Source organism: Bos indicus x Bos taurus, chromosome 11 (assembly GCF_003369695.1).
Source record: "Bos indicus x Bos taurus breed Angus x Brahman F1 hybrid chromosome 11, Bos_hybrid_MaternalHap_v2.0, whole genome shotgun sequence".
In the NCBI taxonomy this organism is placed as follows: Eukaryota; Metazoa; Chordata; class Mammalia; order Artiodactyla; family Bovidae; genus Bos; species Bos indicus x Bos taurus.
The window spans coordinates 97,323,776-97,350,221 of record NC_040086.1 but is presented as its reverse complement, the minus strand read 5'-3'; the positions used below and the strand labels follow the sequence as shown (position 1 = coordinate 97,350,221).

The following is a 26,446-nucleotide window of genomic DNA, read 5'->3' as shown; positions in this document are numbered from 1 at the left end:
CCAGTGTACCACGGACCGGGAAAAACCACGAGGCTGTGACTTACAACAGCACACGAAGAGTTCAGATACACGTAACGCAAGAGGTAAAATGTATTCTTGGGACTCTTCCTACCAAGACGGCTAAGTAAGGGCAGAGAGACAGAGGCATGACGCAGTTAGTTCACCGCCACGCAGTAAACCTGACAAAGCCAGCAACGTAAGTGCGCATCGAGGTGAGTGCACAGCGGGCTCCACCCGGCAGGAACTGTCTTCCCGCCACCAGAACCAATGCCCGCCCCCCATTTCTGTGCCCGCCCAGGCCGAGCACAGGCCCTGGTGCACCGGTCCCCAGAGATGGGAAGGGAATTCCACCAGACAGATCAGCGAGCTGGCGCTGCGGGGGCCCAGGGCTCCCGCGGGGTGGGCGTGCCCACAACTCTCACCTGCAGCTTCAAGGACAAGGGTTTCTGGTTCAAGAGCCGCTGATACTGAATCAGCCAGTAATTCTCCTGCTTGGTTTCGCTTTGGGCTTCTAACTCCGTCTGCCAAGAAGGAAGCAGACACTGTTCGTTACGAGTCAGTGAATAGAAACGCTGATGGCACGGGTGGCTGTGAACGGCATGTGGATGGACTTGGTGTTTTACCAAGAACATCCCCCTCCACTAAGTCTCACTGTTTCAGCTGCAGGAACCTGGGCGGCTGACACCTGGCGCCCCTGCCCCCCGCCACCCCGGGCGTCATGACTTGGAGGGGAGACACCTTCCCACCTCCCTGTGGCAAAAACAAAGCCGTAGGCAGCCATCTGCCCCCGGAGGCTCGGCGTGTGCTCTGGGTGCCAGCAGGGAGAGAACTGGGATGCTAGGGTAACTCAGCTTCCAGAGGGCACTTCGCCCACCTTCACCCACAAAGCCGGAGCACTGAGAACAGGAGAGAGGTGTGTCCACACAGGACCTGGGCACAGAGACAGGTGCACAAGGAAGTTAGCTGTTCACATGGATTCCTCCACCCCGTCACTCAACAAACAACACAAGTGTTGCTCTGGGCCGGGCACTATTCTAGGTGCTGGGGACGGAGGAGTAAACTCGTGACACCAGCAGCAGGGCACTCGGTGCCAGTCTGCTGTGTGCTGGGAGATGCCCTTTTACTCAGTTCTCACAACTCTGTGAAGCAGTCTCGACGTCACAGGTGAGGAGACTGAGCGACTGGCAGAGTGATTAGCAGCCGGCCCAAGAGCCAAGGGCCGTCTCGAGTCAGAGCCAGGTTCAGACCCAGCTTGGAGCCTGTGCTGAGCCACCAAGCCGCCCAGCCAGGACCGCGGCTGCATGCTGGGCCGTGGGACTGCAACCCAGGCATCCCCTAGCTCCCTGGGCAGCCCCTCTTGGACCTAGCTAAGTGACTCTCCTTTTCTGGCCTGGCCCTCTCTGGACTGTGGACACACCTCTCTTCGGGAGCCTGTGACCCTGATGGTCACGTTCTGCTGTGGTGGACAGCGAGTCCCCAAGGTCCCTTGTGGGCGGGAGCCTGGCCACGACAAGGCTGGCTGTGCACAGCACATGTTAACGTGGTCTGTGCCAAATGGCACAAACGTACCACCCGGGCTCGTGTGGGGCTCAGGAAGAGACTGGCCTGGCTGTTGTCTGTTCCTGGCGGGCCCGGCCCACGGTGGAGCTCAGGGGATGTCTAGGATAACGAAACATTTCTAACAGTGGGCTTGGAGGGAAAGGAACCCGGCGCATGATGTGGGTTTAAGAACAGCGTGAGTGCAGAGAGAAAGCAACCCCGCGCACGACGTGGACGCCACACACGTACCAGGATCTCCCGGAGCTCCTCTTCTCGCTGCGTCTTCTCCTTGAGCAGCTGCTGGAGCAGCGAGCTCAGGGCCCAGCGCTGCTCCGAGATCATCTCCTGTGACACAAGACCATGGCCAGTGCTGGGAGCTCACGGCACCCCGGCCCCCGAGGTCCCCACAGCGCGGCGGCAGGACACCCCCTCAACCGGTTCTCAGTTGGGGGCCACGGTGGGCCTGACTCCCATCAAGGCTCTGTCCCTGATCTCCGGCTGAGGACAGGGGGAGACAGTGGAGGTGCCCTTCTCCCAGCCTGTACCTCCCTTCCCCGGGGGGTAAGGCCAGGCATGGGATCTAGTGACCAATGACAGTGCAGTGATGCAAAACACCAAACAAAGGAAATGACAAGCGGCAGGGACCTCGACTTCAGGCTCACTGACTACAGAGCGCCTGGGCAGAAGCAAAGGGCAAGAGGGGTGAGGGGCCCACGCCAGCCAGCATGGAGGAACGGGCACACCCCAGAAAGCCCGTCTGTGTCCACGCTCCACTCCTCTCTTCCTCTTGGAAAATCGCATGGAGACCCCAAAAATGGGAGCCCCACAGCTCCAACAGGCAGGAGATAGGAACCCACCAAGCACAGTGGTTATGTTGGGGGTTGAGAGCCCCTAACCTCTGCATGGCTGAGGCCTGTCCCACTGATCTCTGATGGCCCTATGACACAGGCTGGGTCTAGAAGACTCCTTCTATTTTATGCAGGGGCAGCCTGGAGGCCTGGGGAGGGGAAGCAACCTACCTAAGGTCACACAGTGGCAGACCTGTGAGCAGGACTCCAGACCCTAGCTCTCTTCCGCATTAAGAAGCCCATGGGATAAACAAAAACTTGTCTGCTGAGGACAGACACAGGGACAGGGACAGACAGAAGGCTCTGCTCAAAAGCCGGGAATGGGGCACATGCCCTCTCACACCATGGACCCAGCCCCTCTTGTGAACGTGTGGAGAGATTGAGACACAGAACAGGGAAAGGGCCGCCCCTCTGCCCCTCTTCCCCTCCCGGCCCAGGGCACACAGTAAGGGCCAGAGATCAGAGGAGCTGCCTGCAGGGAGTGACATGGGCCCTCTCCTCCAGACATCCTGGGGACACCAAGAATGCTGTCCCCTCGGGGGTGTTAGCTGTGAGAACCAGTGCCCCAGAAGCATGGCTTGAGAGAGGTAGGGAGTTCAGTAGCGACCCAGCTCCAAAACATAGACAACACGGAGATGGAGATGCAGCCTGGTGAGCCTTGGCAATGAAACCCTCCTTCCTCTGACCTTCCTGCCTAGCAACAGGCTGACCCACCCCTAACCTGGGCCTGCGCTGGGCCCACACGAGCCTTCTGGGGTCGAGGCATCACCGCCTTGTCTGCGGGAGGGCAGCTGAGAGGGGTGGGGCACCAGCGGGAGGTCTCGTCAGTGGGGGTGTAGTGGGGGGACAGGGCAGGCCAGGGAGCCCTAAACGTACCTGCAGTGCCTCTGTGTCCAGGGATTTCCTCTTTAACTCCAGCTGTGTCAACTGCAATAACTCAGTTTCTATTAACTTAATCTAAACAGAAGACGAGACAGGGGTTTTTAATTCACGTTAACATGGTTCAGTCCTGCACTGCTGCTCCTGGATGGCCAAGCGGACCTAAGAATCCTTTCTGGGGGGGCGGGGGAGGCTCTGGAATAAAGGGGACTGAGAACCTGGTAAACCTTATCAGCGGGGCTTTAAACAGAATTCATTATCTCACGGGCCTGAGTGCTTATCCCGGCCAGAACTGCTGATCAAAAGCCAGGCACAGGGCCGGCCCAGAGGGGGTGCCCATCAGGGTGTGTGGGACGAAGGGGCTTCCTTCAAGGTGCGGGCCAGAGTGAAGAACAGACACGGAATTCTCAGAGCCTCTTGCCAGTCCAATTCTCTTGCTTCCTCTAGACAGCTGTACACAGAGGCGAGCGGAGGGGAACGGAAGGAACTGGATTACAGTAACAGTAATATGCTGCTGCTGCTGCTAAGTCGCTTCAGTCGTGTCCGACTCTGTGTGACCCCATAGACAGCAGCCCATTAGGCTCCTCTGTCCCTGGGATTCTCCAGGCAAGAATACTGGAGTGGGTTGCCATTTCCTTCTCCAATGCATGAAAGTAAAAAGTGAAAGTGAAGTCGCTCAGTCATGTCTGACTCTTAGCGACCCCATGGACTACAGCCTACCAGGCTCCTCCGTCCATGGATTTTCCAGGCAAGAGTAGTGGAGTGGGGTGCCATTGCCTTCTCCGGACAGTAATATAGTTGCCGACATTTATAGAGACGGCACACGCTAGGACTGTGCTGGGCACTTTTTACGCGTCTTTGCCATCGCTTCTCCTTGCTGTTGGAGGTATTACTACCTCCATTTCACAGACAAGGAAACCGAGGCTCAGAGATATTCAGTAACTTGCCCAAGGACACACAGCGGGTAAATGAGTGTGCCTTTTCCTTGAGGTTGTCCCTGCTTGTGGTCTCCAGAGGAACAGTTGGCTTGGTGGGTCAGAACCACCCATAGTGAGAACATCTAGGGGATCACCACATACCTCCAGGGTGTGAGTGGGGGCTTTTAGTCCTGGGGGCCAGACCCCCCCAGCCAGTGACTTCTCTACTCTGTGCCTTTGACCTGTGACCTTTGCCCCTATGACCCCACCAACCCCTGGTCAGAGGAATGAGATTCATGTCCGGCAATGTAGGGTTGAAATTAAAGGGGAAATAAAAAGGTAAGTTGGTTTTGGCCAAAAAAGAAAAGAAAAAAAGAAGAAGAAGAAAAAAAAACCATGCAAAATGTGAAATTGAAAGTGTGCTGAATACGACGTGATGTGCGTCCTGTAGCCTGAAAGCTCGCTTGTCTCCAGCCACCCTGCCACCTGCCCAGGGAAGAGTAGTGAGCCAGACACAGCCCCGCTGGGCAACGGCTCACCCAAGGTCACCCGGGGGTCAGCAGCGGAGGCCACGCGAGAGCACGTCCCCTCTTCAGGGCTCCGCCCACCCAGGTGGGGCGTCACCTGTCCCAGCTCCTCCATCCGGGCCACAGGACTCTGCGGTTCGAGCCGGCTGAGAGGTCCTGCCTGGGGTTGGTCAGCGTGGGGCTGCCCAGCTGTCAGGGCCACCCTCCCTCAGCTCTGGGCATCGTGACAAGTGGTGGGCACAGGTCCCACCAGCCAGCACCCACAGTGCTGTCTCAGGTACCTCCAGACACCCCGAGTAGGTGACGCCCCGTGCTGGGGAGACCTCCTGCCGGCCTGGCCTGGAGGAGCCAGGACTCAGACCTTAACTGCGGCCTCTGAATGCCCACAGGGCGGGCCTGGGGGGCAGGGCCGCGCTCACCTGCTTCCGGATCTGCCGATGCATCAGGTCCTTCTTCACCTGGAGAGCCTCGAAGGCTGCCTTCTGCATGGCGCTCTGTGACAGACAGCATGGCCGCTCAGGGGGCCCAAATACAACCTGCCTCAAAGACACCCTAACCTACGCCTTTTCCTTCTTAGACAACAACTTTTCAGCTCACTTGCTTAATGTTTTTTAAAATAATACTTATTAAGCACTTACTACCTGTCGGCCATGTGCTCAGGGCTCTCCCTGTGGTGCATGTGGAACGACCGATGATGGGGGTCGGGAGAGGCGCCTTCACTGCCCCATTTCACAGATGAGGAAAGTGAGGTTTGGGAAAGTGAACTGGCTGGCACTAGCACGCAAGTCTGTCCAGCTCAGAGCCTCATCTTAACCCCAAGGCCTGACATCCTCTCTGAGAAATACAGCCTTTTCCTCAGACAATCTTGCAAGGACTAAGTCCACAGCATCGTGGGGGGAAGAAGAGAGAGATCAGAGTTGGGACGGAAGGAAAGGGAGTGATGGGCCCGTGATGGGAGGATGACGTCACAGAGGGAGAAAGGAGAGGAGATGAGAGGGTGGGGGACCCCTGACAGGGTCCATGGGAAAACCTGGGGCTGAACAATTTGGACAGAGGAGGGAGGAAGTCAGGAGGGGTCCTTCCTGGGCTGGTCCACACAGTAGCACCTGCTGTGCGCCCACTAAGCCCAAGGGAGAGCAGATACAGGGCGGCGGGACTGGAAGGGATAAGTCAGGGGCTCGTTCCGACTCTGCAGGGGAGGTGGGGGTGGGCACTGCCACCAGATCCTCAGGAGGGAGCCCCATACAGCAAGGGGAGGGGGTGCCCGGGAAGGACACCTCTCCTGACTTCAGTGAGCGGAAACCACCACCCAGAGAGCCCTCTCCCTGCCCCTCATCCTGACGGTCTGTGCATTTCTACTCTCTGAGCATCTTGGTTCTTACGCTCTTCAGAACAGCGCCTCCACGTGGAGTTGAGCCGCCCAGCTCTCGGCTCCCTGCGCCCTTCCTGTGCCCCCGGCCCCATGCCCTGGGCAAGGGCTCACCTCCTGCAGGATCTGGCTGATGGCTTTGTTCTGATCCATCTGTTGCCATGACAGAATCTGCTGGAACCGCTCATCCATGTCAGCCATGCTGCCAGAAAGACAGCAAATTCACTCACCCTCTGAACATTTCCTGAGCACATACTGTGTGCCAGGCACCTTGGAGGAGATGGAGATAAACCATTTATTCACTCAACAAGGCTTATGGAGCACCCACTGGGGGCCATGTCCTGGGCTGGGTGGACATGGGAGTTTTGTCTGAATCCCACAGCCCTGGCAGGGCGGTGGCAAAGTCTGTGTCTCTGGAGCTGGGGAGGTGATCTCTGGGAATCCTCTCTGCGACACCCCCCTGAAGTGGTGGCCTGGCTCTGCCCACCCACCCTCCACCAACGGGAAGCTCACGACCTCTCAGGTTAACCCCGCAAGCTGAGAGAAAGCTGTCCTTCCCAGCACTAACATCTCACCCTCCACCCCCGTGTTTCTCAGCCTGGCCGTGGACCTGCTCTCATCCCCCTAGAACAACTCTAATGGCACAAAACCCAAAGCCTGCCACTTTAGTGTGTCCATTATTTAGGGACAGTCTTGGTTTCGAGTTTGTGTCATGACGACAGCTGCTATCTATTGCACCCTCATGTGCCGACATTATGATCACCAAGGTCCATCAAGTCCTCCAGTAACTCTAGGAAGAGATACTGTCATTTATCCCCATTTTAGTGATAAGAAAATCAAGGCTGAGAGAGGGAAAATAACTTGCCCAAGACATCACAGTTAAGAAATAGAAGCGGGATATGAATCCACATCTGTCTGCCCCGAGTGCCCAAACACTTGGGGAAAACAGACAGTGCTCCTAAAAGCAAAGTCACATCACCTAGAAGGCAGGAGAACCCCTGCCTCTGCAGGAACGCGGGGAAGGCTGGCACGCTCCAGGTGCCCAGTGGGAGGAGAGACATAAGAGCGGTCAAAGCTGCTGGCCTGTCCCTGTCTGGGGCTCCTGAGCCTCGAAGGCACTCTGCTCACCTGCTGGGCACTGCGGCTCCTCCAGACACAAACACGGTGCCGGGGTGAACTTGGAGGGCCAGGCCCAGAGTGGCTGTCGGCGTGAGACAACCCGCTCACCATAGCCTCGAGTGCACCCCGCTCCTGACCTGTGACCTGGGAGACCGAGTCGCGCAGTTAAGAGTGCACTGCCTGGGTCAAACCCCAAGCTCTGCCACTGGCTGGTGGTGCTTCCTGAGGGTCCAGTGAGAAAAGCCACACAGACCAGCAGTCACTTACTGCTGAGGACCTGGCCCGGGGTGGGGTGGCCCACGCATGGCAGGGGATTCCTGCCAACGCTCACTCCACAGCTCTGAGCCAGCTCCCCCAACTTCCTCATTCGGGAAGCCCCTTCTTTATCTTACCTGGAACAGGCCTGCTGGACCAAGTTCTGCCTCTGAGACTCGTAGGCCATCTGGATGAGCCGGCTCTTACAGCTTTCGGTCAGCATCTGCTGCATGGCGGCTGAAGAAACACGTTGGGGGTGGGGGGCGCAGGGAGGGGCAGGGCTGAGCAGCTGCTCCTGGTGGCCTATGGGGTCAGCTGGTCACCCACCTGACAGTCACCCTTGGAAAAAAAATCTTTTTTTTTAATTATAGAAGCAATTTCAGCTTAAAAGGCTGATGAGTTGTAAGAGACTGAACACACACAGTCTTCTACAGTCTTGTCACCCAGAAATATTGATATATCTTCTGGTCAATTTTTAATGTATATTAATGGATTTAAAAAAATTTTAATGAAAGAATTACAAGCAGGGACCTGAATATTTGTATACCCATGTTCATAGCAACATTGATCACAACAGGCGAAAAAAGGTAGACACAGCCCAAGCGCCCATTGATGGATGAATGAAAAAGCAAAACGCGGTCCAGGGACTTCCCCAGCGGGCCAGTGGAAAGAATGCTCCTGCCAACGCAGGGGACACGGGTTCGATCTCTGGTCCAGGAGGACGCCACACGTCATCAGCAACTACGCCCGTGTGCCACGGTTACCGAGCCTGCAACACCTAGAGCCCGTGCTCGGCAACGAGAGGCCACCGCAGTGAGAAGCCCGTGCGCCGCTACCCGAGAGCAGCCCTCGCTCACCACAGCTAGAAGGACACCCTCGCAGCAACGAAGACCCAGCACGGCCATAAATATCATTTTTTTTAATGTGCTCTATCCATATGTTGTAATGTTTCAGTCTTAAAAATGAAGGAAATTCTGACATAAGCTACGACATGGATGAACTCTGAGGACGTTATGTGAAAGAAACTAATCACGAAAAGACACATGCTGTATGATTCCACTTGCACATGGCCGAGAGCAGCCAAATTCAGAGAGACAGAAAGCAGACTGAAAGTGGAGTGGTGATTCTACGGGGTCTGGGGAAGGGCGGGATGGGGAGTCCCTATTTAGTAGGTGTACAGTTTCACCTTGGGATGATGAAAAGGTTCTGATGGTGGTGATGGTGAATAATGCACCATCAGAGCTATGAATGCCACAGAACTATTCATTTACAAGTGGTTACAATGGGAAGTTTTATGCTTTGTATATTTCACCATAACACAAGAAAATTAAAATGCTTATCACATTAAATACACCTCCTTTCTCACCTTTCATGAATGCATCCCTATATCAACACAGCTGTGTTAATAGCTACGGAGCGCTATGGTGCATGGATGACCGAAAAGTGAAAGTGAAAGTTGCTGAGTCGTGTCCAACATTTTTGTGACCCCATGGACTATACAGTCCCTGGAATTCTCCAGGCCAGAATGCTGGAGTGTGTAGCCTTTCCTTTCTCCAGGGATCTTCCGAACCTAGGGATCGAACCCAGGTCTCCCGCATTGCAGGTGGATTCTTTACCAGCTGAGCCACAAGGGAAGCCCGTGGATGACCAAAGTTTTAAGATAATCCTCCGTTTCATTGCATCCAAAGTCTTCTTGTGATTATCAAATGGTACTTCTACAAATATCCCTGCTCAGACATCTTTGGGCACATCTCACTATTTGATCATTTCCTAGAATAACTCTTAGAAGTGCACAGGTTTAAGGTCATGAATAATATACACACGAGTTACCCTTTCTGCCCTCCAGAAAGATCCAGCCAATTCATACTCCCTCTGGCAGCACATGGGACAGCCTGACACCACATGCCCTCCACCACTCTAGGTTACTGCCTTTTCATTACTTTTGTTGACCTTTTTCAGTTATAAAAACAATACAGGCTTTTTTTTTTTTTTAAGCTAACTAATAGGGAAGTTGGAAAAGGTGAAAACAAAAGCCCCCTAACACTAAGCCTATTTCCAATCAGCTATTTGATAAACATCCATCTGGCAATACAAACACAATGCTTCTCTATAACTGGTGGACGACAGTGACCTTCAAATTGGGAAATTAACAATATGACACCTCACAGGGCAGGAGTGGGATAAGACGGTGTACGGGACGTGCCGGTCCACCGCCGGGCACGTGATGAACCTGGGCTGAGAGTGCACAGACATCCCATCTTATCGCTCAGGCTCTGAAGAACGGCGTGGCACCCACTGCCCTCGCTTGTGTGGACAGTGAAGCACCCTGGGACCCCTTGGGGAGCAGCAGGAAGGCGAGCTCCTAGGACCACGAGAGGGGCCGCCGCAGCTCTCAAGGCGAGCAGCCCTGACAGCCATCGTTTATGAAATGCTCGCTCTGCGCCAACACGATCTTATCGGACCCTCGTAATGACCTGACGAGGCAGATTATTACCTTCTTCCCCATTTTACAGATATGAAAACTGAGGCTCGGGAAAGTCAGGGATCAGTAATGTCCCTTAGGTCATATGGCTATGTGCCTGAGCTAGGATTTTTTAATCCAAGTCTAACCTGACCCCTGAGCCCATGCTCCACGACAGGATTTGACGGACCGTCTTGAGGGGCAACTCCCCAGCGCCCCCTAAATGTGACCAACAGGGGGATGGGATGGCTGTCCCCTCTGCTTCCAGGACCCCGCCCTACCCCAGGACTCACAGGCAATCTCGCGGCGCCGCAGGTTCTCCGTCTCCTCCTGCGTTATGGACATCAACTGTTCCATTCTTATTCTAGAAAGGAAGCGATCCACGTGCTGAGCAAATATAACATTTCCAATAGGAAATCTCACCAGATGACCACCACCTCCTTCAAGAAGTCCTCCCTTATGTACCAAGCTGGATGCGCCCTCTGATATGCCCGTGGCATTATGCACCTCCCCTAGGGCCCTGTTAACTTTTACAGTTAAGAGCTTGTGGCATAAAAAGATGAACATTCCGTTAGAAAAACAGGCCAAGGATGCAAACAGCCAATTCACTGATACTTAAATAAGTGACCTTAAAAAAAAAAAAGTAACACATGGAAAGATTCTTAATACCATTAGTGACGAAAAAAGTAAAACTTTCTTTTCACGTGTTGGGTTGGTTGAGCTTAAGAAAACTAGATAACCGCTGGCAATGGCAATGAAGGTGGAGAAATGGGTACTTCATATACTGCTGAGGACGTCAACAGTCAAATGTGCTTTGGAAGGCAGTCTGGCAATACCCAGCTAAGTGTTCCTCCAACACCTCCTTCTAAAACGTTCACCCAAGTGCCTAAGGGTATATCTAGAAGACATTTACTGTCATATTGTTTGTAGTTAGAAAACACTGGCAGCCACTTGAATGTTCAGAGGGCTAATTACAATAAATTACGATATAATTATAAAGCTATAGTTATTACAGATAATGAGGTTTCTGGCATGGAAATACGTCAGTGAAGTGAAAATAATAAAAGTAATTGCACGTGTGTGTGTGTGTGTGCATGTTGCCTGTGTGTACACTATTCCCCACCTCCCCGCCACACACACCAAACTGGCACCGTGGTTGGGAGGCGGACAACCTTCTTTACATTTCTTGCAGGGTCTGACTTCATGAGAAGCAACACGAGTCACCTGAGCACTCAGCCCAGGCCACAGGCTGCTCAAGGGAAGACCAGCCCTGCTGCATCCCTGGAGCCCAGGCCCAGCCCAGAGGGCACCGGCTCAGTGTGCTGAATAGTCGATGCCGCCAGCCACAGCTCAGCTCGGCCTTGACCACCCCCAGCTGCCACAGCCCCTGGCCGAAGCGGGCAGGTTGGTGGGGCCGCAACCCCACGCGAGCCCCCGTGCAGGAGGCCTGCCCAGGCAGCCAGGAGCCAGGAAGGCTGGGCCCATGGGAGGGGCTCCCCAAGCGCAGCAGCCAGGTCCGCACTGACACTCTGGGGTCCCTGAGGACCAGGAGGGACTCACACGAACACCCCAGCGAGTGGGGGGCGAGGCCACCCCACCTATCACCTTTTCTAATGACTCAAGTGGGCACCTTAACACAAAGGGAATGAAACAAAGTTCATCACCTCCAATTCCCACCACTCAGAGGTTCAGTGTAAACATTCGGGGTGGGTCCTTCTACTTTCTGAGCAGAGATACAAGTAGGTTGTCTTTAAGAAATGATACACTGTGGGTACCGCTTTTCCACCTAGCAATATAGTGCTTTCCTTAACCAGGAATATTCTTCTATAAGACGTTTAATGCTTACAGATTACTCCTCTGTACATAATTCATGTACACAAATTTTTTCTTTCCAGAAATTTCTTTTCTAACTATTTACACTAGAAATACAATTGGACATTAATATACATACATTCTTATTCATGTCTGAACTTTTCTCAGCATGGTATGTTTTAACAAACTTGAAGGCAGCGATTCTTTTTAATTCAAAACTCTGTAAGGGGGTGAATCTCCTCATGATAAAGTGAAAGTGTTAGTCGCCAGCTGGGCCGACTCTTTGTGACCCTATGGACTGTAGCCCCGCAGGCTCCTCTGCTCATGGGAGTCTCCAGGCAAGAATACTGAAGGAAGTTGCCAGTTCCTTCTCTAGGGGATCTTCCTGACCCAGGGATTGAACTTGTGGGTCTCCTGCATTGCAGGCAGATTCTTTACCATCTGGGCCACCAGGGAAGCCTGAATCTCCTCAAAACTCTAGGAAATCTTTCTGACATAGTCCTCAAGAATCACAAGACCTTCTCTCCCCAGGTCTGCTCACCCACAGGAAGGCAGGCAGTCATCGAGAATGTGCTAGAGCAAAACACTGACCTTTCGTTTTCCAGAGACTTCAGAATCTCGGAACTTTTCTTCTGCCTGTGAAGGAAACCATGAACAGCCGGCAGTCATTGTTGGGTCCGTTTCCAACAGAACTGCTGAGGGCGGCTTAGGAACTGGCCACTTAGGGCTGTGTTCTCAGGCCAATTCCTCAACCACTCCAAATCCCAGCTCCTCATCTGTGAAATGGGAAGAATAATTTTTTTAAAGCTTCATGGAGTATTGGTAAAGTGTGAACAAGAAAACAGACATAGAGTACTTCACATGTAAGAAGCAGCCAACAGAGGGCAGTTTCCTGGGTGCCCCCGGGGGTGGGCACGCTGCGCATGGCAGGCCAGCCGGCTCCCTCTGGCACTCAACCGCAGGCGAGGGAGGAGAAGGACTCGGAGGACAGTGGACAGAAGGCTGGAGCAGCAGGGGGTGTGGCAGAGCCTGTTTCTGGAATCTTTCCCCAAGAGACCCCCAGCTAAACTTTCTCAGGCTTCTTGAGACCTCTATTCAACCTGCTTTTTCCCATTGGAGCTTGATCCCTGTGGCTCTGGCCTTGGACAGGATCTATTAAGGCAAATCTCACTGTAAGGCGAATGGCTGACCTCAGAGTGACATGTGACTGGAAAGCCAAAATATTAGAGCAGGACGTGATTTTAACTTGTTAAACCCACTCACTTTACAGATGGGAAGCTTGGGAGGCAAAGATCCAATCAGTAGCAGCCCCAAGAGGCAAACCTGGTCATCCCTGGATCGGATTCTTTCAAGTGTGTTAGTTGCTCAGTCTTGTCCAACTTTTTGCAACCCATGGACTGTAGCCCATCAGGCTCCACTGACTATGGGATTCTCCAGGCAAGACTACTGGAGTAGATTACCATTTCCTCCTCCAGGGGATCTTCCCAACCCAGGGAACAAACCACGTCTCCCATGTCTCCTGCATTGCAGGTGGATTCTTTACCCGCTGAGTCATCAGGGAAACCAGACTCTCTTAAAGTCAGTGCCAAATGCAGCACCGAGACCTTGGGTAGAATCAGAGACGGTGAGGGAGAGATTGAGCCCCACGTGAGCATCATGTTAAGGGAGGTCTCTGGGTCTGGGGACCGGAGAGATGGGAGCCTGACCTCTGGTTCTCCTGCAGGAGCTTCTGGATCCGGTTGGAGATGTTCTGCTCTGTCTGCTTCAGCTGCTCCTGCAGCCGCCGACGCTCTGCATCCAGGAAGCGCTGGTGCTCGCTCAGGCCCTGCTCCAGACGGGACTGCTCCTGCGGCAGGACAAGCAGAGGTCTGGGGTCTGCTGGGACCCTTTCAGGTACCGCAGAGCAGCCAGGGGCCCAGGCCTGAGACGAGGAGACCAGGTTTCCTCTGTCTTGCCAGCTCTGTGTTGACTTTGGACCAAGTCCTCCCCTTGCTAGGCTTCAGGGTGTCCACGCACGGGAAGAGCCTGGACTAGGTGATCTGTATGGATGACTCCTCCCCAGCCCTGTGTCCTGGAGGGTGGGCCTAAGAGAGGTCACCCCACTGCCTTCCCACATCAGAGGGACCGGAGTCAGGAGTCAGGAGTCAGCCTGAGTCAGGAGGCCCCTGGCAGAGGAAGCAGACAGGCCTGACCCCACTTAGCCGCTCACGAACCTCCTTGACCGTCTGAAGGATCTCATCTTTCTGGCTGTTGCTCTGCTGGAGGAGCTGGGCATGCTCTCGCTGCCCGAGCTCCAGGCGCCGTTCGAACTCAAGTTTCTCCAGCATCTTCTGTTCCTGCAAGAACGGAGACCCTGGTGATGCTGGCATAGGCTCTGGGGGGTTAGGACGTGAGAGCTGCAGGGGATGGGCTCAATCTCTCCGAGCCTCAATCTTCTCATCTGTAAAGTGGGGACATCCTCCCACCCACCAAGGCTGGGTGAGACCATGGGGAGGTGATATACGTGGGGGCAACTGTTACTTCACCCCCTGACTTAGAGGCTGGAAGAGCTCGTCTCCTCAAATGTAACAGTTGAGATGTTTAATGAGAAGAAAAGTGACAGAGGACAAAAGACATTCTCTTACCTTCCTCTTCTCATAGTCTGAGAACCTATTCTGCGAGGCAAAAAAAAAAAAAAAATAGTGGTTAAGAGAAGGTGGGCAGCAGGGGTTCTCACTGGCCCAGAATTCCCAGGCAGCCTGACAGCCCTCAGATTTGCAGGTCCATCCAGAGGGACTGCCTTGGAGGGCTGGGTAGGGGGTGGGGGATGAAGGGGCTGGCTGTTTGATAAAGGGTTCTGGATAGTTCTGACGGACACCAGGGTTGAGAATCGCGGGGCTTGGCTTAAAGAGCTTCAAGTCTTAAGTTCTGGCACAGAGAAGGCACGGGTGTTCCAAAAAAGAGACCAAGAAATGGGTGTCTGACCCCTTGTACGTCTGCACAGCACAGCAAGCTACCAGCTCCAGCCCCCAAGACAACTACAAATGCACCAAGGTGTGTGTGCAAGTTCCTGCAGAATTGTTCAAAAGAGAGAAAACACTGGAAATAACTCCAATGCCCATCAGCATGCGATTGCTAAGCCACGGTTCATCCACACAGTGGATTATTACACAGCTGTCGAACGACGGGGCAAACGTGGGTGCAGCTACAGAAGGGTGTCTGCCAAATTTCACTGTCTGTACAGTGCAATTCCTCTCTTGTAAAAGCACCACCACCAAAACTCAACTCCCAGCTCTGGAGGGGCTGAGACAAAAGCCACGAAGGAGAGCCATTCATCAGTTCACGGCGACTGCCTCCAGGCGCTGGGACTGCAGGGTGGGAGGGGAGATGCTCACTCCGTATATTTCTGTATTGTTTAGATTTATAACAAGGAGCATGAATTACTTTTGTAGTCCAACATCAGCGCATGCATGCACGCACACACACACTTTTTTTAAAACCAGACTTTCTATTTAGTTATTTGGTTCTGAGATCAGGATCAAGTGTTGGAGCTATAAAAGCAGCATTCTATAAAGAAATAAGATTTTCCCTATGCTAAGGTAGGAGTAAAATTTAAGCTTATCTTTAGCTATATAGATAATACCTGACTATATTCTCCTTGTAAAAAACTAAGCAAGGCATATAAAAGTATCCATTGACTACTCCCAGGCCTAATCCTTGTTCCCTCCCACCCTCCCTAGCCCTGCTCCCATGTAAATATCATTATCAGACCTAAGTCCATGCATCTACCTACCTACAGTTTGTGCCTTTAGAAAAAAGATATACGTTTGTATGTGTTTCCATATATAAACATATTTTTTAATGAAGGTATAATTTATATACTGTAAATTTTATCTTTTTAAAGAAGTGTACAGGTCTGAGTTTTGACAACTGCATACAGTCATGTGACCATCACCACAATCAGATGTGAAGCCTAGCTGGCTACAGTTGGTGCCCGCTCCCAGCCTCAATTTGTGGGCTCCCGTGGAGGAGCATACGGGTAGGGGGTGGGGTGCAGAGGTGGTTTCTGTCTGGCCTCACCGTCAGAGGCACTCTGGTTACTATGGACAACCCTTGCTGAGCTGCTTCCTGCAGCCCTGACCTACTCTAGGTCTCCCCCAGGGACCCAGGGGTCCATTCTCCTCAAGCTCCATCAAGCAGGGAGACAGGAAGCAAATCCTTTCTTAATTCTTCATGTAATTAGAGCTGTGGTTGTAATGGAGCAGGGCCCTGTGGGGCCTTCCCAGGACAGATCCCCTCCCCCTTCACAATGTCCTCCACCTGCCTCTTGTCTGTAGAGATTTTAGCCAAAGAAGTAACTTAAGAGAAATGAGAAAACACAGAAGCAAAATAGTCAAGCAAGACAAAATAATTGTTTAGCCATTAAACAAAGGCAAGAACCTTTAGTTCCTCCTCAAAGGCTACAGACAATGTTCTGAGTCGTATTACTCAGCTGTTTTGCAGATACTGAAACCCCCACCAGGTGGAAGAAATGAGCTACATGATGACCAGACTGCAGCCATGACATAAACTGCTCCATCTCACACAATTCCCAGAACTGGCCTCAAAGAAATGGGAACAAACCGACTCTGGAGTTACAGATAAACTGTACCCAAAACGATCAGGATGGTGCTGATCAAGCAGCTGGACGACCAACTTCAAGATGACGCTCCGCACACAGCCCCCTCCTCTGCCTCCACACCCCTGAAACCCCTCCTTTAAAAACCCTTTGCCCCCTGACCCACAGTGGGAAGTTGGTTCCTGGGGACGTGCATCCAGCTTCTCCACAGGATAACTAGCTTCCCCAGTAAAGCTATCCTTCCTTTCAGCCAACACTTGTCTTTCAGTGTTGGATTCTTGAGCCATGAGCAGCTGAACCCAAGTTCAGCAACACAGGTTCTCCCAGGAAATGCACAGGGCGCTCTGAGAACTTCCATAGATCTGACCTAGGCTGCTGTGTTGTGGAAAGCTTCTCAGAAAATGTGATGTTTCAGCTGGGAACTGAAGGATGAGACTGGAGCAAACGGGCGCAGAGAATCCAGCAGAGGGAACCCCCTATTCAAACACCCCAGACATTCAGGGACAGAGAGGAGTGGGATGAAGCTGGTGCTGGTGAGTTGGTGCAGTGAGGCCGCCTAGGAGGCCTTGTGAAAACTTCTACACGTATCTGCTTGGCTGAGTCACTCAGCTTCTGGGATCTCAGCTCCCAACCAGGGATGGAACCTGGGTCTTGGTACTGAAGGCCAGAAATCCTACCCACGAGGCCACCAAAGAAAGAATCCGCCTGCCAAAGCAGGAGACAAGGGTTTGATCCTTGGGTCAAGAAGATCGCTTGGAGAAGGAAATGGCAACCCACTCTAGTATTCTTGCCTGAAAAACCCCATGGGCAGAGGAGCCTGGTGGGCTACAGTCCACGGAGTTGTAAAGAGCTGGACATGACTTAGTGACCAAACAACAAGACCACCAGAGAACCCCCCGCGTGTCCGTTTGAAGGGAGGTAAATTCTAGTTTGATGGAGAAATCTGGGGGCCAAAGCTCTGAACGCCCCTGCGTGCGCAGAGCCCTTGCGCACACACCCTGACCCTCGCCCTCCCCGCCGCCCACCCCACAGGCCAGCAGGCGGTGCGCCTTACCTGCCACTCCTCCTCCTCCCTGCAGAGTCTGTCGGTGGGCCCGTCGGGGCTGTCCAGGGAGTTCTCAGCCCCATCCTGCTCCAGGACCGGCAGCAGGTACTGAGAAGGGGGGTAGTACTCCAGCCCCGACTCTGCGAGAGACGGACACAGGCTGACCAGGAGGGAAGGAGACCGCCTTGCAACCCGGAGCAGTCCACCGCTCCCCTGTGATGCTGGCTCTCCTGCACTGCTCACAGGCCTAACGCCCGGGCCGTAAATGTGGCAAGCACTCAATAAGCGTCAGCTGAGCGAATAAATCTTCCCGCCCCCTGCCTCTTTACCATCCACGTGAGAATGAGGAGATGAAAAATGCCTGAGCTTTGTAGAGAAGCCTGGGTTCAAGACCCAGCTCTATGCACAATTTCCTGGGTAGCTGCCTCCCGTACATTTGAAAGGATTCATACACTTTCCCCATTTGGCCTTATTCTTGCTGATTTATAAGTGCTCTTTACATATGATAGTTAATAACCTTGGGTCTATAACATATGTTGCAGCTATCTTCTTCCAGGTGGTAGCTTATTTTTTAACTTTTTTATTTTGTTGTGTGTGCATGCTCTGGAGAAGGCAATGGCACCCCACTCCAGTACTCTTGCCTGGAAAATCCCATGGATGGAGGAGCCTGGTGGGCTGCAGTCCATGGGGTCTCGAAGAGTCGGACATGACTGAGTGACTTCCTTTTCACTTTTCACTTTCATGCATTGGAGAAGGAAATGGCAACCCACTCCAGTGTTCTTGCCTTGAGAATCCCAGGGATGGGGGAGCCTGGTGGGCTGTGGTCTATGTGTCGCACAGGGTCGGACACGACTGAAGTGACTTAGCAGTGCATGCTCAGTCATGTCCGACTCTTTGCAATGCCATGGACTGAGGCCTGCCAGACTCCTCTGTCCATGGAATTTTCCCAGGCAAGAATACTGGAGGGGGTTGCCATTTACTACTCTGGGGGATCTTCTCAAGCCAAGGATCAAACCAGGGTCTCTTGCATCTCCTGCATTGGCAGGCAGATTCTTTACCATTAGCACCACCTAGGGAGCCTGTCTTTTTAACTCTGATGATAGTATCCTTTTGAGGTAAAGGTTAGATGTTAATGTAGTCAATGTCATCCTTTTTCCCCTACCAAAGGATATAAATAGGCAATTCACAAGAAATACTAAAAGTGGACAATAAACATGTGAAAAAGTATTCCAATATTCAAGGAAATGACATTAAAATAATAATGTTGTCATTCAGTCACGAAGTCGTGTCCAACTCTTTGTCACCCCATGGACTACAGCACACCAGGCTTCCCTGTCCTTCACCATTTCCCGGAGCTTGCTCAAACTCATGTCCACTGAGTCAGTGATGCCATCCATCTGTCTCATCCTCTGTCACCCTCCTCCTCTTGTTTACCCATCAGGTTCAGGTCAGCTCAGTTCAATCGCTCAGTCGTGTCCAACTCTTTGCGACCCCATGGACTGCAGCATGTCAAGATTTCCTGTCCATCACCAACTCCTGGAGCTTGTTCAAACTCACATCCATTGAGTCAGTGATGCCATCCAACCATCTCATCCTCTGTCATCCCCTTCTCCTCCCGCCTTCAATCTTTCCCAGCATCAGGGTCTTTTCCAATGAGTCAGTTCTTCACATGAGGTGGCCAAAGTATTGGAGCTTCAGCTTCAGCATCAGTCCTTCCAGTGAATATTCAGGACTGATTTCCTTTAGGATGGACTGGTTGGATCTCCTTGCAGTCCAAGGGACTCTGAAGAGTCTTCTCCAACACCACAATTCAAAAGCATCAGTTCTTCAGTGCTCAGCTTTCTTTATAGTCCAACTCTCACATCCATACATGACCACTGGAAAAACCATAGCTATGACTAGATGGACCTTTGTTGGCAAAGTAATGTCTTTTCTGTTTAATAATCCATCAGGTTAGAAGACTTTTAAAGATCTCAACCAATTGTTAGCGAGGCTGTGGGGAAGAAGAGTCCTCAGATGCTCCTCATGGAACTTAAACCGATGGAGCCTCTTCAGAGGCAATACGGAGCGCCTGTCCCTGTCCACCTGCCAACCCTGCTTCCCTCCAGGGGATGCTCCCAACATGCCAGAGAAGTGTGGGTTAAAGCGTTCGTTCCAGGGGCAAATGGGAAATAACTCCCAGTGGTTCCACTGGGAATACTCTACAGCAGTTTACAACAGACAGAGCCACACATCATGGGACAGGAAAGGCCCGGGACCTATTCTTAAGTGAAAAAGGTAGGGCATAGAATCGCCTGGTGCAACATCTTCTGTGGGTTTTTAAAAATGTTTTTAAGACAGCAAAACCAAAAATTTTACAGACACATTTATACCTGCTGTGCTGTGCTGTGCTTATTGCTCAGTCGTGTCTGAGTCTTTGTGACCCCATGGACTGTAGCCCGCCAGGCTCCTTTGTCCATGGGGTTCTCCAGGCAAGAATACTGGAATGGGTTGCCATGCCCTCCTCCAGGGGATCTTCCCAACCTAGGGATCCAACCCAGGGCTCCCACATTGCAGGCGGATTCTTTACCATCTGAGCCATCATACTTCCTCACGTGACAATCATCTTTCCCTGCTCCTCCTGCCAGATCTGCAGAGCTCTGGGCAGGCAGGGACCCTCAGCTGCCTCACTGGCACAGAGCAGCCCAGGGGCCATGGTTTGTGCTCGCTCAGCGAAGGAGGTGGGCTGCCTGGCTTTACCTTTGCAGAGGAACTGCTGAATGGCCTCAGTGCCAGCACCGCACACCTCCTGCGGGGGGTAGACCATGGACAACGCGTCGAGGCTCAGGGTCTGCAGACACAAGGAGACCCCTCTGTATCTGTCGTTCACTTCACTGCTCAACACAATCAAGACATAAGATCTTTAAAGAGGTAATCAAGTTCAAAACAAAGTCACCAGTCTGGGCCCTAGTCCAGCATGAACTGGTGTCCTTAAAAGATGAGGCAATCAGGACTCAGACCCATTCCAAGGCAGGAGGATGGGAGGACACAGGGAGAAGACGGCCGTCCAGAAGCCAAGGAGAGAGAGGCCTGAGAAGAACCAACCCCACCAAGACCTTGATCTTAAGGCCCCAGCCTGAGGCGCTTCGTTAGGACACCCCCGGGAGACAACACAGTGCCCCAGGTGACCGCCTTGCTCTCCGCCCCCAGCTCTGACAATCACGGTTTCTGCAGCTCTGAGCTGAGGCTGCTCCCTCCCTGCCAGCGCCCTCCAGACACAGCGCCTTCCAACCACATTGGCTCCCCTGCTCCTCCCTGAACACGTCCTGGGCTTTCCCACCTCCTGCCTTTTCCCGAACTGTTCCTCCACCTGGAATGCTCCCATGAGCCCTGTCGACTTCTCCAAAGCTTTCTCCTCTTTCAAGATCTGGCTCAAACACCATGTCTTTCACAGTGTTAATGAACCCATCAGGATTCAGCATGAGCTTTTCATTCTACTAGGAATATGCTTTGCTGCCTCCATTATGACAGCAAGTCACCTAATTACAGTCATTCACACTGTTCTCTCTGTGAGCCCCTGAGATCTCCTTGACCCCTGTATCCTGTGACCAGGGCAGGCCTCCAGGAATGTGGGAGGGGAGCGGCGGGCAGGCCAGGCAGGCCCCCAGGCGAGAGCACGGCCCACCTACCTCCAGGGTTCGGACATGTGCCAGCATCCGGGGCAGCCTCTGAATCTCGTTCTCACTGATGTCCAGAGTGCGCAGGCTCCGAAGCTCCCCCAGCGTGTCCGGCAGCTCCTTCAGCCTGTTGTCTGGAGGGGTCCCAGTGGCACAGCTCAGCACCCCATGGCCCCTTCACCAGCTTCTGGCCTGACACCCGCCAGGACTGGGAGGAGGTGGGTGCCTCCCTCTGAGCCTGGGGTATACCTCTGCTCCATGAGGAAGAGCGGTGGAGTTTCAATGACCCAGGTGCAAGTCCCTGCTCCACCACTTAAGAGCTGAGTGACTTTGGAAAACTGATTTGACCTCCCTGGACCAGTTTCCGCATCAGTAAAATGGAGGTGCCCACACTATTTGGCCTTATAGGAATACTGAGGGATTCAAAGAGATGATGCATGTGAAAAGGTGCTCAGCACAGGGCCTATCACATGAGGTACCTATCACAGTAAGTGATCAGTAAATTGGGTGCTATTATGTTCATCATTAATTATATGTTACAAATGGGTAAATTATGGCATCCTGTGCAGAAAGAACTGGAGGAAAAGAAGAAAGAAGAGAGCTGGGGGTACAGGGAGGCACGTGTTAGAATTTCAGCTCAGTCACTACCGCACTGGCTGGTCTTGAGCAAGTCATGGCTCTCTGAGCCTCATTTTCCTCATCTGTAAATTGGGGATAAGACCTCCTTCCTCTCTCACACACTTGTGGCACCCCCGAGTGTGGAAGCGCTCCTCACTGGGTGGGAAGGGATACTCAGAATAGCTCTCACCCAGTCAGTCCACACTCTCATCATCCATCGCCCATGGCTCTAAACACGAATGATAGAGTCTTGGGGGCCTTGCTGTCAATGCCGTCTGCTCTCCTCCCTGTAAGGCCCCGACAGGGAGGAGCTGCAGGAACCCTCCAGATGCCCTGTCTCTGGTTACCATGGAGATACACCGACCACAAAGGAGGTCCAACAGTTTGAGTGACACGTGGGGGCTGGCTGCTCTTGTGCTCAATGGGTCCCAGGACAAGCACCCTGGGGACTCTAGCCGGGTCAGCTCAGAGCAGACCGAGGGTCACGTGGACAGGGCTTCCTGGCCCCCTACCTTTCACATTGAGGGTCTGGAGCTGGATCAGGTTCCCAATGGAACGTGGGAGATAGGTCAGTTGATTCCTTTCCATGTTCAAGACCTAAGAGAGAGGGAGAATGCCATGAGAAGGCACACACACAGACAATAATGCCTCCCCCTCTTCTGGCCAGCCATCATCCGGGCACCACACCCACATCTTTATCTCCTGACAGCCCTGTGAGGAAGACACCAGTTGTCACGATCCCATCTGAGAGATGAGAAAGCTGAGGCTCGGAGTGGTGAGGTCCTGTGTCCAAAAGGCAATGCTAGACTTTGAACCCGGTTCTTGCTGAGGCTGTACCATTTATACTGACCACAAACACCTGATAATAAGGGGATCCAGGTGAGGGGGCACGTAATGAAGCCTTGTTATCCTGGAGTGAACAGAAGGAAGCTGAGCTGCATACAGGCAGTGGGACCTGCCTGAGGCTGCGGGGCCAGCAGCTGGTGGAGCGGGGATTGAATCCTGGGCTGATGGGTGGCACCGTGAGGTGAGCGAGGCCGCCAGGATGACACATAAAGTAACCATTAAAAATAAACCGATACGATGGGAAGGCACGCACGTTAAAAATAACGTGGCAGATGAACATTCGATGAACCAAAGGATGGCTGTAAGTTATTCTTATCAGGTATCCAAAAGTTACAGAACTGTGAATGCACCAATTATACAAAAATTCATGTGTAAAAATGGACGGTCCGTCCTTCTCGGTGAACTGGGGATGATGCTGACATGTGTTCAAAGAGGGGCTGTGAGCAATTGGTTGACGATGCAAGTGAAATGCTTAGCTTGGTGCTGGCATGCAGCGGGCGCTCGATAAATGCAGGGGCTGCCACTGACAAGAAGCGGAAGTGAGACACTGAGCCAGAGAGCTGAATTCATCACTTGGAAATGGTGGACTCGCTGGGTGCTCTTTTTCTGTAAAGTTGTGGAAGCTAATGATGCAATCCCAACACACATGCCAAAAATTCGGTGGAGAGATGCCCACAGCCCAGACTGCAAGGCTGACGCCACCCCTGGGCATCTCAGTAGTAAAGGTGGAGAAGCCAGGGGCACCTAAGCCCTGGCTGGAGCATGACCAGAACATTCTGGGTCTGTGCGGCTGCAGTTTCTTACTTAGGGGGTCAGAGGTGGGTTGTGTCTCCTGCAGCCGTACCTGCAGGGCCGTCAGCTGCCCTATGTCATCGGGAAGGGCTGTCAGCTGGTTATCATGAAGATCCAGAACCTGCAGAAGGGAAACAAGTGGAACACCCGAAGTCCCTGACTGAGAAAGCCCCCGTGATTTCAGGCTCCAGGGAGACAGGGTGTGGTAGGGGCGCCTCCGTGCCTCTGGTGTTCAAACCAAGAGTACCAACCCCTTCCTCCCCAACTAAAGGACCACTCCATCTTTTTTTTTTTTAAGTATTATACCATTTAATTCTTATTTATCCAGTATGCGTACATATTCATGTTGAAAATTCCTCATAGTCTAGATATATATTTGCATAGTAAAAGACTACCAAATATGCAATAAAATATTGATAGCAGTTCTCAATCAAAATCAATCTCAATCAATATCAAAATATTGATAGAGTGTGAAATTATGTTTTTCCTTATGCTTAACTGTATTTGCTAATATTTTAACAGTGAAAATGAGCAAAATGGAGTAGGATATATATACATAATATATATATATATGAAATATAAATATACATGAATATGAAAGCTTTTTAATGTTATCTTTCTTCTGCTTATAAAAACAAAGCATGTTGGACCAGAACAATAAAGAGAAGTAAGAACTACCCCTAGTCCCTACACACCAGCATTAGCAATAAAAATCACTTTGATGCCTCCATTGCCAGTCTCTACACTGCCACGTGCATAGCCTCGGTCACAGCTCAAGTTTATGGGGAACAGCCCGGGGGTCCTGCCTCCCGTCCACTGTGACCATGTCCCAGCCTCTGTCCTGGGGGAGCTGTTGGGAGGGAGTCACTCAGCTCACCGCGCCTCCACGCACTGGCCACACGGTGCCTGGCGTGCCTCCTCTTGCTTCTTGTCTGGGCCCATCGGTCTCCCTGTTCTCTGCCAGTTCGCTTGCTATGAGTTTATGGTTTGCCTTTCCACCTAGCGGGTAAGCTCCCTGAGGGCAGGGCTTGCAGCTGGTTCTCTCTGCAACCTCACCGCACACAAGCCCAGACCATGCTGATCATGCCCAGAGTCCCGATGACGTGAGGCACATCTGGCATAAACTCTGACAGCTGAGACGTGACTGGAGGGGCGTGCTGGCTGCCCCCTGGGAGCAGGGCCCCGGTACCTTGATGGTGGCGAGACTCAGGAGGCTGCAGGATTTAGGGAGCAGGGAGGTGAGCACATTTGTGTGGACGATCAACACCTGCGTGGGAAAGAGTTTCGGCATGTTAGGCTGAAGGAGAGCTGCAGGGAGGGGGGCTGGAGGCGGGGCAGCTGGCACACACTGGACACCAGCAGTCAGCCCGGCCCAGTGCTCTCTCCTGTGGACATCACAAGCGACGTTTCCAAACACGGGAAAACCAGATGACCTTAAACTCTGGAATCTCAAGACTGAAAGGGACCTCAGAGGTCTAATTCTTCCTTCCATCCTGAGAAGGGATCCCCTTGCAGCTGTCCCGACCTTAACGTCCCTCAGCTTCAGCAGCATCTTGTGGAAAATGTTGATGTTGTCTAGTCTCTCAGTCGTGTCTGACTCTTTGTGACCCCATGGATTGTAGCCCACTAGGCTCTTCTGTCCACAGGATTCTCCAGGAAAAAATATTGGAGTGGGTTGCCATTTCCTTCTCCAGGGGACCTTCTTGACCCAGGGATCGAACTCTGCACCAGCAGGTGGATTCTCTAGCACTGAGCTACCAGGGAAGCCCCTTGTGGAAAACAGAGAATGATAAACTCCTGCCTCTGAAGGCTGCTAACAAGCTAACAGACAGTAAGCATTCAGCCCAGGGCTGGGACATGGTCAGACGCTCAATCAGAGTCACATGCTACTATTTTTGTTAGGCGTTGACACCTGCATGGATACTTCCAATGTCAAGCCACTCCTGTTGGCATAGAACACATTTTACCTACCTGCTCTTAGACACTTCATTTAGAATACTGTTACCTACCTGCATTCAAGGCTGCAATGCCTTTCTGAAAAATCATTCATTCCACTCTTAACCTTCCCTAATTGACCAAAATGAAATGAGTGTGATTTTTACTATTAATAACAATGTGGTTATTCAGTGTCCACTATGTGGCAGGCACTCTACTCAGGCCATTTACATCATTTACATCTCTACCTCCCTGTCACTCATTTAATTCTCATAATAGCTCTGCGAGTGGAGAACGACGGATGTCTTCCTCTCACAGATGGAGAAACTGAGATGTAAGAGTGTAAGGAAGTTGCCCAATTCAGGAGGGGCCCAGCCAGAGCTGCCTGATGCCAGGGCCTGCTCCCCTGTGAGGACACCTGCTGCAGGTGGAAAGTGTGCCATTCAAAGAGAAGAGGGATGTCTACGCCAGGATCCCCGCCTGATTTCAAACAAGCAAACATGCCATGAATAATTTTCTGAAAACGTAGATCCGTCTCACCTTCTTCTGCAGAACTTTACATGTTGCAAAAGCCCCAAATGGAATCTAAAATAAGATAAAGAAGAATCAGTGCCTCCCCTCCTGCCAGTGTTTAACCTGTTGAGTGGCAGGAAGAAGGGACAGGAAGTAAGTAAGTCTAAGCCCTGGGAAGGCTGGGAGGAAGCCGCACCGGGTGGTCACCCCCTCCAATCAGCTGTCGGGTGACTTTCCCAACTACCCACTCCATCCCCATCATGAACTCTGAGGGGCAAAAGACAGATTTCTGATGTCCTACAGAGAATCCCAGGCTCTCCCAAGGCCTCAGGAATCTGTGGGTGCATTTTCTGGACTCTGTGACTCTTGAAGACCATGCTGAGGCCAAAAGATCATCTCAGTTTTCTTTCACAAGAACAAAAGCTAAGGAAACATCTCTTGACTAGAGCTTCTGCCTCTTAAAAGTCTCAGTCCACATCTATCGTTTCCCAGGGACAGCAGAGCCAGAAAGAGAGCAGATCAAACTTCACAAGCAGAACACCAACCACCCCACTTTACCTCGGAGAGTTCACATTTAGAGATGTCAAGAATGTCATCTGCTCCAGCTTCTTTTGCCTAGGGATAAAAAGAATTAAAAAAAAGCCGGTGGGGGGCAGTTTCCAGGACTTTACTGGTAGTCCAGTGGTTAAGACTCCGCACTCCCAATTCAGGGGGCCGG

General features: G+C 52.3%; 1 protein-coding gene across 3 annotated transcripts in view; it reads right to left on the bottom strand.

Moving 5' to 3' along the window:
• LRSAM1 (leucine rich repeat and sterile alpha motif containing 1) overlaps positions 1–26,446 on the bottom strand; it is a 33,892-nt gene that overhangs the window by 4,707 nt on the left and 2,739 nt on the right. For 2 of the 3 annotated variants that reach the window (XM_027556319.1, XM_027556320.1), the window contains exons 4-22: positions 26,287–26,343; positions 25,756–25,800; positions 24,470–24,547; positions 23,333–23,401; positions 22,155–22,239; positions 21,037–21,158; positions 20,108–20,198; positions 17,378–17,508; positions 14,351–14,380; positions 13,940–14,062; positions 13,433–13,572; positions 12,318–12,362; positions 10,208–10,278; positions 7,591–7,690; positions 6,194–6,281; positions 5,130–5,204; positions 3,264–3,344; positions 1,789–1,884; positions 423–521 (exon numbers count right to left, since the gene is read on the bottom strand). In XM_027556319.1, the coding sequence (XP_027412120.1) occupies positions 423–521; positions 1,789–1,884; positions 3,264–3,344; positions 5,130–5,204; positions 6,194–6,281; positions 7,591–7,690; positions 10,208–10,278; positions 12,318–12,362; positions 13,433–13,572; positions 13,940–14,062; positions 14,351–14,380; positions 17,378–17,508; positions 20,108–20,198; positions 21,037–21,158; positions 22,155–22,239; positions 23,333–23,401; positions 24,470–24,547; positions 25,756–25,800; positions 26,287–26,343 (1,626 nt within the window). The remainder of the gene's footprint in view (positions 1–422; positions 522–1,788; positions 1,885–3,263; positions 3,345–5,129; positions 5,205–6,193; positions 6,282–7,590; positions 7,691–10,207; positions 10,279–12,317; positions 12,363–13,432; positions 13,573–13,939; positions 14,063–14,350; positions 14,381–17,377; positions 17,509–20,107; positions 20,199–21,036; positions 21,159–22,154; positions 22,240–23,332; positions 23,402–24,469; positions 24,548–25,755; positions 25,801–26,286; positions 26,344–26,446) is intronic. The other variant, XM_027556321.1, reaches the window with a different exon arrangement.